The following is a 19423-nucleotide window of genomic DNA, read 5'->3' as shown; positions in this document are numbered from 1 at the left end:
TGATGTATTCGCTAAATAAAAAAAAATATATGATTATAAATATTGCAACGAAACGTTATTTTGCGTGCGTTAATTTAAAATTTAATACTAGACACTTGTAATAGACCGACTTTTTCCCCCATTTTTTTTCTCGTAATTCGTGATGGCTGAATTCATAAGAACACATCAAGTCTTCCCAGTACGCACATGGTTCGCATCATTAACAAGGTGTCTCCCCGAGCCTCGAGATGTGTGTTGACTGCCAATATTGTCGAGACGACGTTTGTCTGTTTGCTGTCTCACCGGAAGGCACTTAAAATAAAAATAAAACCATTTCAAAATTATTGATCTTCTGAGGTTGTACAGGTTAGATAAAAAAAAAAAAAGTAAATTTATTAGACGCCATCAGACACTTAATTTATATAAAATCCAATGAGCGCCAAGCCGATGACAAATAAATCATTGATTAGAGTGTGTGTATGCATAATTTAACTTACACTACAATAAAATATATATTCGAATCAGTAATATTACAATAGTATAAAATACATAAAATTATGTTTATTTACCGAAAGTATACTGTCCTACTAGAAAACTGTTGGTGTTCTTATACAATGTATTGTTTTATATCTCCACTTAAAATTCTAAATCGTACATGGACAATAATAGTTTACGGTTTTAAAACTGACTACCATTATACATTTTAAAATTAATAACCTTTGTCGTTGATGTTTTTTAAAGATAAATAAAAAATAATAATAATAATAATATAATAATATTTAGTTTTGTAAGTACGTTACATTTTGTTGAATAGGCAATATTAAATAAGCACAACCAATGCAATATTGTTTTCCTTTTTTTGTTTTATGTAACTTGAACTACATTATCAAAGTTGTATTTATTTTTTCCATTGAAAATAGTCGTAACTTGAATAACAGCTTTATTTATACACAAACGTAACTCAAATAAAATCTATAAAAACCCTCTATAATATACTCTACATCATTATTTTTTTTTAAAGTTCAAGTAAATAATCTATTGTGAAATGAATTTTTAACAATAATTAGAATTTGATGTTTATTTTTTATTGCTTTTCCTTAAAATTTGGGAAAAATTAGTTATTGACATTTTCGTTGCACATATTGATTTCTATAATAATATAATAGATAGATCTCCGTGTATTTGGTTGCCTAATTCTAACATTTAGTGTAATGCGTGTGAATAAATAATACTTTTGGTTTTTTGATTTAATGTACAGATGATATTTCCGACATATCTACACAGTTTTCCCGCCCAGCGTTGCTTTTTTTTTACCATTTAACAAAAATATATTTTTTTAAATAATTTTTATTTTATTTTTTATTAAAGGATCCAAATTTAATTTCCTTTTCATTCTGAACCGAAAAACTAACATCTCAAGTTTCAATAATGTGAACCAAAAACATCAACTATTCACTAAAATACTAATTTCTAATATAATAACTAATAATTGGTGACACAGATGAAAAATAATATATCTTTTAATGTACGTATTTTTCAATTATTTAGAAAAATTATAACTCGATTTTTCATCAGCTTATAGAAACAGAAATATGATCTTATAACTTGCTCCACAATTACTCTTTTATTTAAAAAAAAAAACAAGATAATCAAATGAGTAATTTCAGAGAGCACGCGTGACAAAAAATTACATTTTCACATTTATATATATAAATGGATATTTCCTTATGAAATCATGCATATAATTTAAATTCCGAAATAACTAATTAAAATAAATATTTTTTTATTTAATTAAATAGGTAAAATGTATATGGTGAAAACATAGTATCTAGGACTCTAGGTTATATATTTTATTATTCTTCCTAATTTATTATATGTCTTTAAGGCACAATTAATTTCTAACTACGAATTACAGAATCACGAACAAATCACTAATGAAACACAAAATAAACATCTTGGAGAGAGATTTAAGTAATGTTTGAACAAAGTTGTAGTTTGTTTGAGTATGAACTGAAAACATACATTCTAAATCTCACGAACGATATACAAGTATTATTTGAAATGTATTTTTATAAACAATATTGTATATTTGCGTATAATATCTATAATTTTCTTCTTAATATTTTTTCTTTTTATTTTATGTATTTATTTTAGTGCATAATAATATTAATACGAACAAAATAATTTAATAATTTAATAGTGAAAAATACTGGAAATAGAATTTTCGTATAATTATCCGTGATAAATATAATTTATACAGTGTTCAAACAAAACTATTACAGTTTTAGCTTTGTAATTGCTATAGAACTCACGGTAAATATTTTAGAACTTTTATAATGATTAAATATGGTTGAGTCTAATTTTCCTAGAAATAACATTATAATTTATTATTATTATTATTTTATAAAAATAAATTATTCAAGTATTAGAACCATTGAAGTGAAACATTTTATTCATACCAAGTTTTTAAATTGCTTTTCTTTGTTTACTTTAATTAAAATTAAACTGTACACATAATAATTGTCAATAACATTTTACTTTAAGTTTAGACGCAACTTTAAAACAACTTTTAAATTACTTAAAAAAAACCTATTATTCTTTTGTACGGAAATATTTCAAAGATTGTAAAACTTAAAATTATAATAAAAATATGTTTTGTAAAGTACCTACGGTGAGCTGTTTTCTTTTCTAAGCTCGGGTCAAGATAATAATATAATAATTTATTCTACTTGAAGCATTAATGAAATAAGTTGACAACTAGAAAAGATAAGTATATGCAATATTGCATGTACCTACAACGTACGGTTGAGGATTTATAGTTATTTCTGAAATTATAATTAGTCCGCAGGATGAAGGGATTAAAAATAAACGTAAAACGGTTGAATTGGCCCTCTGGTGTACGTATATTGGCGGTTTATCAAAACGAATGTGGGTAGGTACCTACATATTTTTTCATAAAAGACATAACTGATTTATATTAAGATATAATGTACAATTACCGTACAATATTTATAACTCCAAACGTATTTCTCATTTAAGGCTTTAATCGGATCGAAATAAGGACATTAATTTACAAACTGCAGCCTGTTACAGTTTGATCCATTGGTAGCCTTAATTAATATTGATGATATCCTTGAATTTAAATCTTCAGCACAATTAAATTCACCAAATCAAAAATAAATAGAAAATATTAATTTGAGTTTTATTTATATATGCATACAATTTATATTTATTTTAATTAGAATTATGATAATATAATAACTAATTGACGAGAAGTGAGAACTAACAAAAAGTGTGTTGTTTTTAGCTCATATTATATAGAATTTGTAGACTTCGAAATATGCATAGAATGTAATAGATTTATAGTGGTAATATTATTATTTTTTTCTTTAAGCATTTTTCATGTAATAAAAAAACCCCAAAAGTTTGAAGTAATTCAATTTATAGATTGGAAATTGCGTTTTATTACTGTGTTCATTTTTTGAATTTCTCAATAGTTTCCCGTATACCAAAAAAATATTACAGTAAAGTAAGTATATTTTATACTCAATATATAAATATATATATATATATATAATACTATTAATCTTAGTTTTGTTCAAAATCGTTTTTGACTGAAATGAGTTAACTTTGATTTCGAACTCAATACAACGATACAAATAAAAGTAATAACCCACCTGACTCCTTTGCTACACATTTTTTCTGTTGTATATCATATCAAGTAATAAGCACATCGTTATATTATGACTATAATATATAATATTATATTATATCGTATGCATGAATTATACCCTTATTTATTTAGTCAAATCTTTTAATTATTTATTACTACAAAATAAGATCACAATTTTGCACTAAATAATTTTTAAAATCACACAATAATATTATGTTAGTTATTATAAATTAAAATAAAATAAATTAAATACAATAAAAATATATCACATTTTTTTAGGATATCAAACTTCAGTGATTATTAATATTATGTAAAATCTAAAACGTCGGATTATGGCATTATGTTAATGTCAGATGTATTGTAAACTTATTAATTTTACGCTATTATACTAATATTAAATTGTACCCTGTGACGAATAAATCATTTCAGTATGATTATTATAAGTTTATTTAATGTATATATAATATACATTTATCAATAGAAATTTATTTTTGATTATCCTTCTCATTATTACAATTCAAACATTATTTATTTTATGATTACCGTATATGTATACTTGCTTTGTACATGATTATTTAAATAAAATACACGAGTAGGACAAATACACTTCTTATGTTCTTGTATTTAATGAAGAATAATATGATAATGTTAATGTCAAAAACATAATTATTGTAATAACATTTAAGTTAAAAAACACACTTTGTTATCTTAAACTTTGTATGGAAAAGGATAAAAATCAACTCTTATCTTTAGAATTATTTCAATAACATAATATAATTGTTAATTAAGGATTTCATTTTTATTTAAGTAGAAACAATGATAACATATTATTTTTAAAACATTTTTCTCTTTGAATAATTGTATGTTTGTCAAATGATTTATTTAACAATGTCAAGATAGACTATCCATGATAACACTGTTTGTGATTAGTGTTTAATATGAAAATATGATTTATAGTAGATAAGTATAACGAAATATACTTATAATTATCTTCTAAAACGTAGTTGACCTTTTTAGGTAGTTATCCCAACACCAAGACATAAATTTAAATAAATATATAGAAGAAAATTAACTAAATGTATGACATTTTAATAATATTTCATTGTCAGCGTTAGTGTACGTATATTACAATCATACGTCACAATTAAACAAAATTATTTATAATTGCATAGAACATAAATATATATGTGTTATATTTTTTATCCTAACCCAAAAATAAAAATGTTTGTTCAGTTTTATAATACCTATATTATATTAATAATTTGTAAATCGTATGGTTTTAAATTTTCTTTTATGCGTAAACAATTTCATTTTCATGTTTACACCTTACAGTATTAATTTAATTTAAAAAATTAAGATATCACTTTCTTGCGTATTTTATATTTCTATAATTAAATAAAAATAAATATTTTCACCATTATTGAGAGCTTTTGTATACATTTAACATGAATTGATTTTTTTAAAAATCATTAAAGAAAAGCAAAACTACATTTAAAATGTTATGATTGAATCTGTGATAGGGACAGTTATTCTATTTGAAATTCTTAACTATGCCAATTAATTATATTAGATAACTAATCATGTTTAACTCCAGTACTTATGATTAATAATAATTATTGTTAATTATAATAATATACAATTTAATTTAATTTAATATAACTATGTATTTTTTAATATAACGAAAGTTCAGATTTTAAGAGCCTTGATTTACGCATATATCCGTGTATCGTACATTTTTTTAGTTTTACATAATATTTGAATCATCATTATGTATTATTACATAATAATATCATTATCTCGGAAAGGAATTGACAATAATTAATATCTTGGTAAACATTTTAAAAATACACTAAAATCTGTCGACTATAATATCATGTAATTAATATTGTAATTAATGTTACTGATATCTCTATGTGGAACTATACCTACATAATTTATGTATATGTTTTATTTAAAACTATTAATTTTTTAATTGAAATTATTCTCAATAAACCAAAATTGTATTCAATTTATTCAATTTATTCAATTTATTCTAATTTAAATCAATATCAACTTTATTATAGTACAAGAATAAAAGATAATTGTATTTTAATTGTACCATTAAATCATACTAATTTTTAACTCAACGTCTAATAATTAGAGATATTTTTTTCATTACATAAATATAGTATTAATTTAGTTAATTTAGATAATTTTAATAACTACAATATATAATACATTAAAAATATTTTCTCCTGTTTTTAATTTTTTATTATTTCTATAATATTGTATTCTAATGTTATAAAACATTTTCTTTATAATTTATGTTTTACTATGAACTCAGGTAATCCAAATGCAAGCACGTCATTTTATTTTATATGTTATTTCTTTATTGTGCTTACATTTTTTGTCGCAATAATATTATTATTATAAACATGTTTAATTTGAAATTACATGAACATATTAAGTACATTTGTAAAGAGATATAAAATCCCACACAAAGGAGATAAAGAACATTAATCTCTTTACCTTGGTTATTTACTAGAAATTATTTAATTATTTGTAATTCCATTTCACATATTATTTTATTTCATCCCTATATTAGGTTTTTATTTAATAATCAAATTGTTGAGATGTAATAAAGGGTTTTTATTCTCTCGACCATTTAATTTTACTTGCTAAGCTTGATAAATACGTATAAGAAGTATTAGAAGCATTGACAATTATCTAATACGTAATTTCATAGAAAATCCTAATCAACACGTAGAAGTAAAAAGCACTTTGAGCAATAATCTTATTTCAAATCATAAAATACCGTATTGGGTCATCTTCTATGTATTATGTTTATTAATGAATCAATTGAAATAAAGTGTGGTAGATAAATAAATAAAATTTTCTGATGACACAACAAATTATTGTTGATGATATCAATAAATATAACATATAATATATTTACTTATGTATAAATTATTATCAAAATCTCGTTTAATGATTATCTTTTCAAAATTTGCATTATTAACTTTGTAATAAATGTGAAAATAAATAAATATATAAATAATAAATAATGAAAATAACATTCTTAAAGTCTATCATATTGGTCTTTGATTATAATAAGTACAATATAAGTATACTCAGTGATAATAAAATTAATGACCTCAAATGTACCTAATAATACTTAATTTTTTTAGTTGACAAGTTAAAATATCTAGGTGCACAATAAAATATTAACCACGAATCGCTACAATATATAAAATACGAAAATATAAATATCGGATTATTATTTTATAAATTCAAAACCAAATATTATACTCTTACCTTAAAGTATGATAATGACTTTTATAGCTCGGTGTATATACTCATATGGTTTGGTACTTACAATATAATCTTAATTTACTTGAAATCTCAATAATATTATTGCATTAAAATATAACTTAGAACACAAAATATACAATTAACAGTATTTTGTTGTATAGATATTGTATTAGGTATATCAAAACAACTTAATGCATAATGTATGTTTTTAGATATATATACATACATTTAAATTTCAATATAACTACTGTTAGGGTGAAACAAACTAATATGTATTTAATTCCTAAATGTAAAACATAATTCGAAAAATTTAAATATGACAATTCTGGCACTAAATTAGCAATAGTATTAAATATTGATGTTAATTCGTTCACAAATTTTGGATTTTATAAACAAAAATTATCTTATTATCTTAAACAATTAAAATGTTGTGCTTTATTTATGAATGTTCCATTCATAATGCGTCACTAAAATATTTTATTATAATATGATAATATGAGTACAAATAAAAAAATCACGACAATCATTTTATATTATTGATACATTTTTAAATGATATAATTAATATTGATTGTAATATTTGCAGATACCTGTATATGTATAATTTATGAAAATGCAATTTAATTTAATACATTTTTTAATAATTTCAGAGGATTTTTTTTTAGAAAAAGTATTAAATTAATGTTTGAAATGACATATTTTTCTTATTTAATCAATTTTTATTTATCTTAATAGGTAACGTAAATAGCCTTAGATATTTTTATTTTTACATAAAATTAACTTTTTGTATAAAAGCAATTAGTGTTAATTAACAAAATGTAAATTTAATTAACTTTAACATTTCTGAAACAATTATCTATATAAGTATTATAAGATTTAATAGTTTCAAATATTTGTTAGATTCAATTGAATATTTTTTTTTCAATTGTCATAGGTAGTTATATGATATTTTAGTATCATAATTTTCCTCTCTTAATTATAATCAATACGTCTCATTCAACAAATCATAGTAAAATATTAAAAATTAATTACACTATTATTATTAAATATCTTCTAAATACATTGATTGTATACCATTTTTTAAATATTTATTAAGAAAATAATATTTTAAATCATATTGTATAGAAATAAGTATATACTTGTGTGCATATTTATATTATTATGTATAATCTACATATTCGTAATTCAATAATATATTACATACATTTTCCCTTCATATTATAAAAATCTTTAAAATCTTTATATTGACAATAAAATAATTTAACAAAGTACTATTCCGTAATTCAGAAAATATCGATTAAAAGTAATATATTGAACTATTATATAAAATTATTGAAGTTAGATTATTTCAAACTAGTTAATACAAAAAATATTAGTATGATACATATAACATATTAATTATATTAATATGGTATTTTTAGATTAGTATAATATACTGTAAGTATAAAAATGTTTCAAGTTGTTAATGTTAATCTTAAGTAACAGCTTCAAAATATATATATTTATTTACTAAAGATAAAAAATAAACCATTATAAAATACCTAGTCAATAAATTCTTTGATCCAAACACAATCTAAATTGTATTATTTATTTATTTCTAATTACATTTTGCAATTTTTATAACTTACTTCATCTATTATTAGTAATCTATTCGTTTGACTTTGATTAAAATCTTTTCGTTTAATATTTTAAAGATTCGTCAATTAATCACCATTTTCTTATCGTACACTAACCATAAACTATTAAAAAAGTAATATTAGAGCATTGTATTTTTCCATTGAACTAGAAAAAATCAGAACAAGTTTACGTGAACGAAAACCTTCGCCTTCAACTATAAGAGGACAACATGGCTGGCCGACACATTACAGCCCATTTACAAATTAGAACAGTCTAATAAATTAATTAATTTCGCTAACGGTACTATAGGTGGATTCAAAAGTGGTGACTAAACCAGCCCGGCCATTAAAAAAGATTTATATTTTTTAACATATTTTACAATGTTTGAGATAGAATTTTATTTTTTCATACTTCACGGAAATATAAAATCCAGATGGTGCAACAAATGTTTTAAATAATCGATTTACCAGGAGAATTTTGGTAAAATCCTTCTGTTTTTTGTCATCTATAATTGTTTATAATAATAAATAATTATAACCTATATTATGATAGACATAATATTGTGTTCACGACATTTTTATATATTATCATTATATACATCTTTGACATAATTTGCGCCATAAATATTTTTAATCAATGGTATGTATGAAGTTCATTGTATAAACAAATAAAGTAAAATTGAATTATTTTTAATGATTAGTAATTATAATTTGTGTATATAAAATTATAATAAAATTATAAATGAACAAACAAAATGTATTATTATTTATTAGTATAGTATAGTATGTAATATAATTTTATAAAAATAATAGCTTAATTCAGTTGTGTTTAAATCAATAAAACCTATTAGAGTTTGTATAAGCTAACAATTAACTGTACCTATATATTATAATGAGTATGTAAAAAATATTTTTATAATAAAGAATAATTTAATTTTCAAAGAATTAGTATTCGTAGTTTATCGTTGTTCAACAATAAAAACTAATGAAATAAACATTGTATTTTCTGTTAGAAATAAGAAGTTGCACATCAGTTAAAAAATAACATTTTTACCATGTTCGACGTAAAATAATTTAAATTTATTTTATAAGACCCGAGTTTATAAAGTTTAAAAGTATATTGTTCTCAAAATAGGTTATTTAATTGAACGTTACATTGTACTCTTTAAATTATTTTATTTGTTTTCTAAATTACATTTTACCCGTGTTATTTTATTCGCTTATATTACTTAATTAAAAATGTATTCAATTTTAAGAAATTTATGAGAATACACAATTTATGTATATTTTTAACTATTAAATGTAGTGCAATTACTTTAAACGTTTTTATTAAATAGTTTTCTCTTATAAACTTTCACTAAATATTTTCTAAAAATAATTTTATAATTTAATATTATTAAACATTTTAATACCATCAAATAATATAAATCGTATTAATTGAATCAACATAAATATAGAACATAATATTAATGTTATATTTGTGTCCTGTAATAAATACTTAAAGACTGATAGTTATAAAGAATTAACAAATCTTTAAAATAAATTATTACATACAAAATAAAATACCTATATTATAAGAATATGTTAATTTATTAAAATAATAGTAATAATTTTATAAGAATAAATTATAAATAATGTGTGAGGAATAGGAATAGAAAAAAAAACAAAAGAAAGAAAGAAAAAGAAAAATATAAAGGTTCAAAGTTAAAAAGCATAGATAATAGTTATGAATTTATAATAATTTTACATAATTTTAAATTTTAAATTGTCTTCCTTTTATGTAATTGAGAATCAAATAATTTTATATTATGATATTATATGCCGAGTCTTTCTTTTAGATTCCTTTAAAGTTATTTAAATTTTAATTCTCTGATATTTATTTCAGAAATGAAATAAATATAAACATTTATATACATTATTATTTAAATAGGTATTAATATTATATCATTTATTTTCATCTCATTGATTCATTATATATTTAAAATGTTATGAGAATTAAACGACTTTATAGTTATGTTATAAAAATGTAAATATTTTTTTCCTCTAAAAATTTAAATAGTTCAACGTAAATGCGTACAGTGTACTTACATTTTATACCATCGTATTTCACAAATTAAAAAAGCTATTATACTTTTTATATTGTTGTACAACTAAAAATTATAAAATTAATAATACATTTAGCAATTGAAAGAAAAGTTGGTTAATATTTGCAGTTGACGTTTCATTGATTGATGATAACAACTAACGTATGATGGTAAACTTAATTAATGAAGTTGCCAGTTGGTATCCGAAAATAATGGTTTAAAGTTTAGCGAAGAAAATAAAGTACTTACATAAAATAATTTAAATTTTGGTAGAAGAATTGAAAAATTAAAAAATTAATAAAATTTTGTATTATAAATATAAATATAATTAACATTAAATATCAACTAAAAGTTATTGAATTAGTCTAATATTATAATCTAATATTTTTATTTCTCATAATTTGTTTTAAATAATTTAAATAATGAAATAATCAGAAAATATAAAATGTATAGTTATTTGCTATATTAGAATATTAGAATGTACAATTTTCTAAAAGTTTTAAAATATTAATTATCATAAATATTAAATAAACAAGTTAAATGTTTATATTTTATTAAAAAAAAAAAAATCAACAATATTTAATGAAAATAAATAATTTAATATTTGCAAGTATCAAAAGAGACTGAAAATTAATCCAAGAATAATAATTATAAAAAAAAATATTAAAAAAAAACCAGAGTAATAATATTAGTGACATTGATGGATGTACATTAGGTAAACAAACATTAATTTCATTTATTATTTTTAAAAATATTATTAAAATAAATGTATGACACTTTGTCGGGACAACTCAACGAATTCAATGTTATTTATTAAGAAGTTGTATTATACAATTTATTATGCTCCTTAGGACGTCACTCATACCATAAATAATATAGACAGAAACTATTTTCAGTTTTAATTTTGCTAAAAGCTGTTTGCGATTTTCTCGTTAAAGTTATTGACATAACTAAAAGCATATAATAAACGAGTGCTAAATTGTGTACAACTCTAATCCAATTATACGTTATATCTATTCAAATTAACAATAAAGAACTTAGAAAAAAGTCATAAAATAGTTTTATTATTAATACGATGTTAACAATATTTTATATTGAATCTTTTATTATTATAACAAATACAAAGTAATACATCAATCAATACCCCTATGTGAACTATTTACATTTCATATTTTTCATTTTTATAAAATCTATTTTATAGTTATTGGGTTGGATAGTAAAATTTATTGCATGTATTTGTCAGATTATTTTTATTGAAGAAATATGATTAGATTCAAACTGTGTTAGCAAACTAGTAAATCATTTGATTTATTTCATTAATAAAATGATTATCCCATTATAATTTTGATTTATATCAACTTAATGTAATCATTTTTTAAATATTTCTTAACATGTTCTTTTAATTAAATTATTTACACTGATATAATAATATTAAAGTTAACCGTAATAAATGTTAACCACAAATTAAAATATAGAAATTTTAATATTATCTGACCTTAAAATAGTTATCAAAAACAAATTTTTATTTCACATTTTTATAATTTTTACTGCTGTGTACAATAAGTAATAACGATAAGAGAAATAATGTACCCATTAGCATACACGTAAATGTAAAAAATTAAAAAAAATAACTCTGTGGTACCATTTCATATTTTATATGATTATTTAAATGAATACTCCTCTTAAAGCTTTTTAATAGTTGTATGTATTAAAAGAAAACGGCAACAACTATAGTCTAAAATTATGAGCTTTATTCTGGGGATTTAAATCCATTTAAAAAAATTCTTAAAAGATACAGTCGTCATGGTTAATAAACTGTGCAGAGAAAAAAAAATCATTTTCGCTAGACGGTTGTGAATCTATAAATTATAAAACTTAATTTGCTATATAATCTAAAAATTTTAAACACCAGTGTGGTCTTGTCAGAGCTATAACTTTACTATCGTGATTAAGTCATAATATATTATTATTTAAGTTGTAACTAACTATGAGTTATGGCTAATTATATGTTTAAATACAAATATCTTAAACAATTTTCACAACAACTCATAAACGAAGCAATTTCTGTTTGTACGTAAGTATTGAATTCATCTACATACTGTATTGATGTGATTTTATTCTACAAACTGGTTTTATTATAACAGATTATAGCATAATAAATGAATGCATAATATTATAACAATATACACACAAAAATATATGAAATGAAAACTATTTTGTTTCATACAATTTCATTATAGTATACAAACAGTAAATATATAGCTACGCTGCACTGTAAAGTTTTATATTCATTATAATGAAAAAAAAGTAATATCATAAAATGCGTAAATAACAGAACAACATAATAGATCAATAAAAAAAAACAAAACATCAACTTGGGTTTTAGTTTTTAGATTCACTTATTTTTTACTATTAAAATGGATCAAGTAAGTAATACTTTTTGAGAAATTATTTTTAAATAAAAAAATTATCAAAAATTAATAAACTAAACAATAAATAATAATCGAGAATTATTTTATACCGTTTCGATCACGTTTACATCCATTCTTTTATTCTTGCAACCCATATAAAATCAATATTCTTAACAATAATGTTAATAAAATTCTAAGAAATGAAAAATAATTAAATCCGAAAATGGTAAGCATGTAAAATTAAAATTTAATTTAATTTTAAAAATATCTTCATGGAGGTAATTAATTTAATGTGTTACAATAATTTTTTCATAAAATGTCTGTTATTTAAGTATAAATGTTTTTATTGTAAAAGTATACAGTGTATAACTGCTTTGAAGTACTTATCACACAACAGAATATAAAAAATAAAATAAGTAATAAAAATTTGATTTTTTTCGTGACAAATTAACCTGCTAAATACTAAATACGTATAATATCATGTGATATGTTTACTCGATCATAAAAATTAAATGAGAAGATACGTTTACCTAATAATGATTACCAACTAAAATCATCTATTATACAATACTTTCGATAAATTAAAATTTCAAATTCATTTTCATAGATATAAATACTTATATTTACACATTAGAAACTGCTATTTTTGTAGTATTGTTAAGCTCGTGGTTGGTATAATCGTTTTAATTAATGTTTTGTGAATTATCATAATCAATTCTGTTTTCTAGATAGAATAATAAAAATATATTATTTTAATATTATGTTTCTGCAACAATGGTCCATTTATTGAAGTTTTCTCTAGACTTTTTGTTATTTTTGTACAGGTATTATGTTTTAATAAACATAATAACATAACATAACATGCTTTACCCCATTCTTAATAAAATAAAGTAGTGAGTATAGCATTTATGATTTTGGAACGTGTTTAAACTAAATTTTAATGTTTTTAACTCCATTTATGAAATAAAAATATAAAAATAAATTATGCAGATACAATTTATAAAACCACCAACATTTAGAACGATATTTTTTTTTATTTAAAAGAGTCAGTACAGTTTTGGTTATAATCATTTTTAAAGTTTCACTGCGTAATGGTTTCCTTTCAACTGTTAAAAATAATTAATAATTATAGAAATGTGTTATTTGAAATGAATTGACAAATTGTTCAAAAAATAAACTTTTAAAGATTTATTGAATTTAAAACTGTCAGATTAAAAGGGGTTTTAAAGTGGAAACTTCGTCCAGTAACTTTAATTTCTTCGATAAATCACAGAATAATTAATCGCAACCCTGTAAATTCTAAATTAGTAGTAGTAAGAATCTCAGATTTAATATATGAGAGTAAAAATATATGTTACAAAGCTAGAGTACATAATACATCATTAACTAATTTTGACAGTTGTTGCTGACAAGTAAATAAATGATTTTCCGTTACACATAATGTACTCTATAAACATCATACTGATAAATGAAACAACAAGCATACTAGGTAGGTAAAAGCGGAAAATAATTAAAAATAATACAAAAACTTTGTGTTGTAATTTTTTGTTATGTGAAACTTTGCCGAAATATTGACTTGAAAAACAGAACTACTAAAATCAGTTTACAAGTACGACATGGTTATCTTTTATTTGGAATACTGAGAGAAAAATTAATCATACACATTGAAATATTATGATAAAAATGTACAAAAATATAGGATTCATTAAATTTTATAGTTATGCAATAGTGATTTTTATTTTGTAATAATAATCGTAATCACGACTTGACACGACTCTATTAAAATTTATTTATATTAGAATCTCAATGACGCTTTAATATTTAAGCTTTGGAAGTACTTAAATATGTATAACTGGGTTACGTTCACCTCTGTGTGTGACGCTGTATAGGTACTGATGGTTCTTTACATACATTTTTTAGGTATGCGTACATTATGTACATATTATTACGTACGCCGTACAGCAGTTTAGTCATATTATTATCATTATTTTACAAGTTGACATTAATACACATTTCAAGGTAGGTACGACACAATTGTCGAGAATTCCTGATGATGTATAATTCGGTTTTTAATTTACGAACAATATAAAGTAAAAAGGTATTGTTAGAGATGTTGAAAACATCTGAACAGTCTAAACGCTTTAGTTTCGCTGTACAACACAATAAATTGTTGTTATTTTGAAGAATCTTGACTAGACATAGATCACTTGGATAACGGGAATAAATACAAAAATATAAAATAAAACACGTGTGATTGGCAAATAGAGCAAAAAAGCTATTTATGTATATATATTTTTTTGTTCAAGAACTGTACAAATCAGAAGACTAATCGGGTTATTAATAGCAGACACATCGCTTTTTCGGACACTTCGCCCCATAGACAATACATTGGTCTTGGCAATATTCGTCAGCACCAGGTAATCCTTTTATTTCGCCGATTCCGGTACATTGTTCTCTAAAAAATATAACAAACCGACATTTAATTGGCTCAATATTATTTGAAAAACAGGTGACACATAGTGCCACAATGAAACTCACGGACAAGTGCAGAATTCTTCGGGGCAGTTTGACGGAAAGTTTACACAATTGTTTTCACACCATTTGTCCATGCCGGGAACAATACGATACTTCTGCGTTGCAACACACACTTGGGCTCTAAATTAAAAGTAAACATTTATATTGTATATAGTGAATAAACATATCTACCTTGTTTATTTATAAGATGAAAATTGTTTGAATAAAATTAAAATAATTTTTCTTTATCTTACAAGTTAATTGTAATAAATAAATAAGTAAATGTAGAGTATATCTTAATGTACAACGAATTTGCTTAACAATAATTTAGTCTATAAAAAATTAAAAATACAAAATATTAAATAAAAAGATTTTTAATATTAAACAAAATATTAAATTTGAAATAACTTGTTTAAAATTGAATGAATACAAAAGAAAAAATAGTATGGTCATACTATCTAATAACCTCTATATACTCGTACTATTACTTTATTTAATTAAAAAACAAACACAATAAAAAATATTTCATACGATTTGTATATGTTTCCAATCTATTTTTCCACTGTAAATTATAAACGACACCTACATAATATTATAATAAAAAGCAGTTAATAGTGTATATTCGTTTATTTATTATTGAGTTTATAAAATGAAATTAATATTATATCTCTAAGTTATTTCATGTAAAATAGGTCAAGTGATATTATTGAAAATATTTTCATTTTGTTTATAGGGACAGTTTACTACAGCATTATGTTTCAAGATCCAAAAAGATAATAATATATCGTCTTTACTCAGCAACCACTTAAAATGGTGTGTAATAATTTACTAATAAGTCGGGTCAAATTAACTTTATATTTTCAAATTACATAGGATTTAACTGCTTAAGTTCACATATTGCACTTATTGTAAATTGTAACAAATCCATTTTTTAACAGACAAATGTCGAAACGTTTAGTCCCTTTCGGAGATAAAAAAAATGATAATACTATAAATATTTTTATTACTATTATAATACATTTTAAAGCTAAAATATAAAAAAATTCAAATATATACATTAATTTATTTTCTTACTGTTTAGTTTAATTCAAATTTATATAATATTACGTATAATATGAAAACTACATAACTGTTTAGTTCTGACAAAATATATGAAAGTATGCAAAACATTTTTCAGCAATAATATTCAAACAATTTTAATATTACATAAATATAAAATCAAAAAGTTTATTATTATATTATAAAAATAAAAAAAAAAGCCGAAGGATTGAAATATAAATTAAAATTCTTTAATATTTAACCAAATTCTGAAATGTATTAAATAATTTTTATTAATCTTGTTTTTATCAGAGATATTTTCGAAGAAAATAATAATGTAATATTATACAGGAACTGTATAATATTTACATTTTAGCAGGTGTATTAATATTGGTAATGCTTCACCACAAAAAAAAATTGACTGAACATGAATAATGTGATTACGTATATGTATTTTGTAATGTAATTGTTCTCGATTATATATTTTATTTTATTATGATAAAAGAAATCATAAAAAATTCAAGGAATTTTTACGCTTTATTATACTTGATTAAAACCAATTGATATCCATTAATAATTAAATAATGTTATTGTTTTTATCATGACATGGAATAGAATTTTTCAAAAACTTGTTCTAGAAATAAAACCAATAAATCACCAGAAGGCCATATTAGTTAATACTGACTTTATTATAAGTTTAAAAAACTTTTGAATAGCATTCATTTCCATAGTATTAAAAAAGTTTCCGGCATTAACAATTTACCTGAGTCTCGAGTCACTAACAAAAATGAATTATTATTCGTTAAAATATGATTTTATTTATTTATGCATATTTTTATGTATTGTAAACTTTATTAAGACCAACAAAAGTGGAGAAACTCTGAATATATTAAAATACAGTCATGTATTCTTAGCATTTGTAAGTTGACATTTTGAATTATCTTTGCGTACTTTTAAAACATTTTACTCTGAATTATTACTTTAACATTTTACCTACTAAATAAATATTTCTAAGTTGATTATTTAGAAATGGTGTATATAACATTGTTAGTTTTTCATTTTAACTGATTCATAATTAATTCATATCGTCAAAAGAAAATATACCCAACTTACAACGATTTATATTACTTACTAGTATATTATTTTAATAATGATGAAACATATAATATAATTAAGTAAATTGACGAAGATTTACAAAGTATCTGATCGTAAAAAACAACTATACAAAAAAAAAAAAAAAAATTTTGAAAATACGTGCATTTTAAAAACAATCTCTAATTAGTTAAGACCTTAGTTAATAATTCTAAAATGAAATTAAAAATCATTATTCATCATAAACGACTTAAAAAAATATATTTTGTTCTTTATTTCATAAAATTAAACATTGATTATCTATGACCATGACAAGTAACATAACAGCTTAAAACTGTCAAAGGTGAATATTTTATTATTATTATTATTATTAGGTGCCTTTGTCTCTTTATGCGTGATAAATATTTTGTATAATTGAGTAAGTAGGTAAGTAGAACATTTTTAAAATTAAAATAAAGTCAAACTGTTTGACTCAAACATAATAAATATTTTACCTATCTTAGTATACAATTTCAATTGAAAATATGTTTGAATAATAAATCATACAATTAATTTAAAATTAATATTTTATGAAGAATGATTTACATTTTTAATAATTGTATAAAAAGAAAACTCAACTCTATTTTGTAAAATGGCTTATTAATATTTAATTATTCCATTAAAATAAATATTTTCGAATTGCTACTTAGTGAAAATGTATGGCTGTTACTGAAAGCTGGAAAGTGACAAATATATTAATATATATAACCACAAAAAGCTTTTGCAGAGTGGAAACTTATAACTTGAGCCACTATTTTCACTTGTACATGAAATTAATTAAATATAAAGTAATTTCCTACTTAAATTTTGAAACTTTCCTTTGAAAATGTTTGTAAATGAAGAATTTAAATGAGTTTTATTAAATTTTAATAATTTATAAGACTTGTTTAAGTATTTTATAATTAATATTGATGAAATTAAAAGCGATATTTATAAATTATAATGGTAAGAAAATGCTTATACGATTTTTCAGTCGAATAATATAATAGATTAGGTTATATGGTTATACTTATAGACTATGAATCTCGTTTAATATTTAATTTGAATATGAATAGTATAAAAAAATAAACAAAAACATTTTAATGTTTGTGTAACTATTTTACGAATATAGTATGTTCTGTATCGATTGTCGAAAGAAAAAAATCTTTAAACAGCGCTTGTTTATTTACCCTTACCGATACAGAACAAAAAGCTATAAAATTAAATTTTTTGTTATATTTAACAAAATTAAATACCATAAAAATGTCAACGCTCACATATAATGATAAAATTATGAACGTCGTCGTCGTCGTCCGTAGATAATCACGACCGTACTATTACATAGGACGAATGGGACGCGTGAAAAAATTAACGATTTCGAAAAAAAAAACATACATATTATTTCGTGCCTTATACGTTGCATTGGCGTAACGGAGAAAAACTCAAATTATTAACACATTTATTATGGTATAAGACATAAGGGGAAAAGATTCACAAATCAAGACACAACTGTTTTGACCGAAATACTCCGTTATTTGCTAGTCGTTTTTTGAGAGTCAGACACTCGAATAAGTGAAATGTTTAACGCTCAATCCGGTAACAATACTAACGAATCGGAAACACTATGCCCTGTTATAGAAAATAAGTGGTCATTGCAGTCGGTAAATTCTTGGCCAATTTCATTTTACCAGTTTACCAAAAAAATAAA

At 22.0% G+C, this 19423-nt stretch overlaps 1 protein-coding gene across 2 annotated transcripts in view; it reads right to left on the bottom strand.

Moving 5' to 3' along the window:
* Positions 1 to 15307: 15307 nt before the first annotated feature.
* The window catches only part of LOC113555826, a 30999-nt gene continuing 26883 nt past the window's right edge, over positions 15308 to 19423 (bottom strand). For both annotated transcript variants that reach the window (XM_026960395.1, XM_026960387.1), the window contains exons 8-9: positions 15592 to 15708; positions 15308 to 15508 (exon numbers count right to left, since the gene is read on the bottom strand). In XM_026960395.1, the coding sequence (XP_026816196.1) occupies positions 15391 to 15508; positions 15592 to 15708 (235 nt within the window). In that variant the 3' untranslated portion in view covers positions 15308 to 15390. The remainder of the gene's footprint in view (positions 15509 to 15591; positions 15709 to 19423) is intronic.

The sequence above is a fragment of the Rhopalosiphum maidis genome, chromosome 1 (genome assembly GCF_003676215.2).
Source record: "Rhopalosiphum maidis isolate BTI-1 chromosome 1, ASM367621v3, whole genome shotgun sequence".
Lineage (NCBI taxonomy): Eukaryota > Metazoa > Arthropoda > Insecta > Hemiptera > Aphididae > Rhopalosiphum > Rhopalosiphum maidis.
This window is presented reverse-complemented; position numbering and strand designations above follow the sequence as displayed.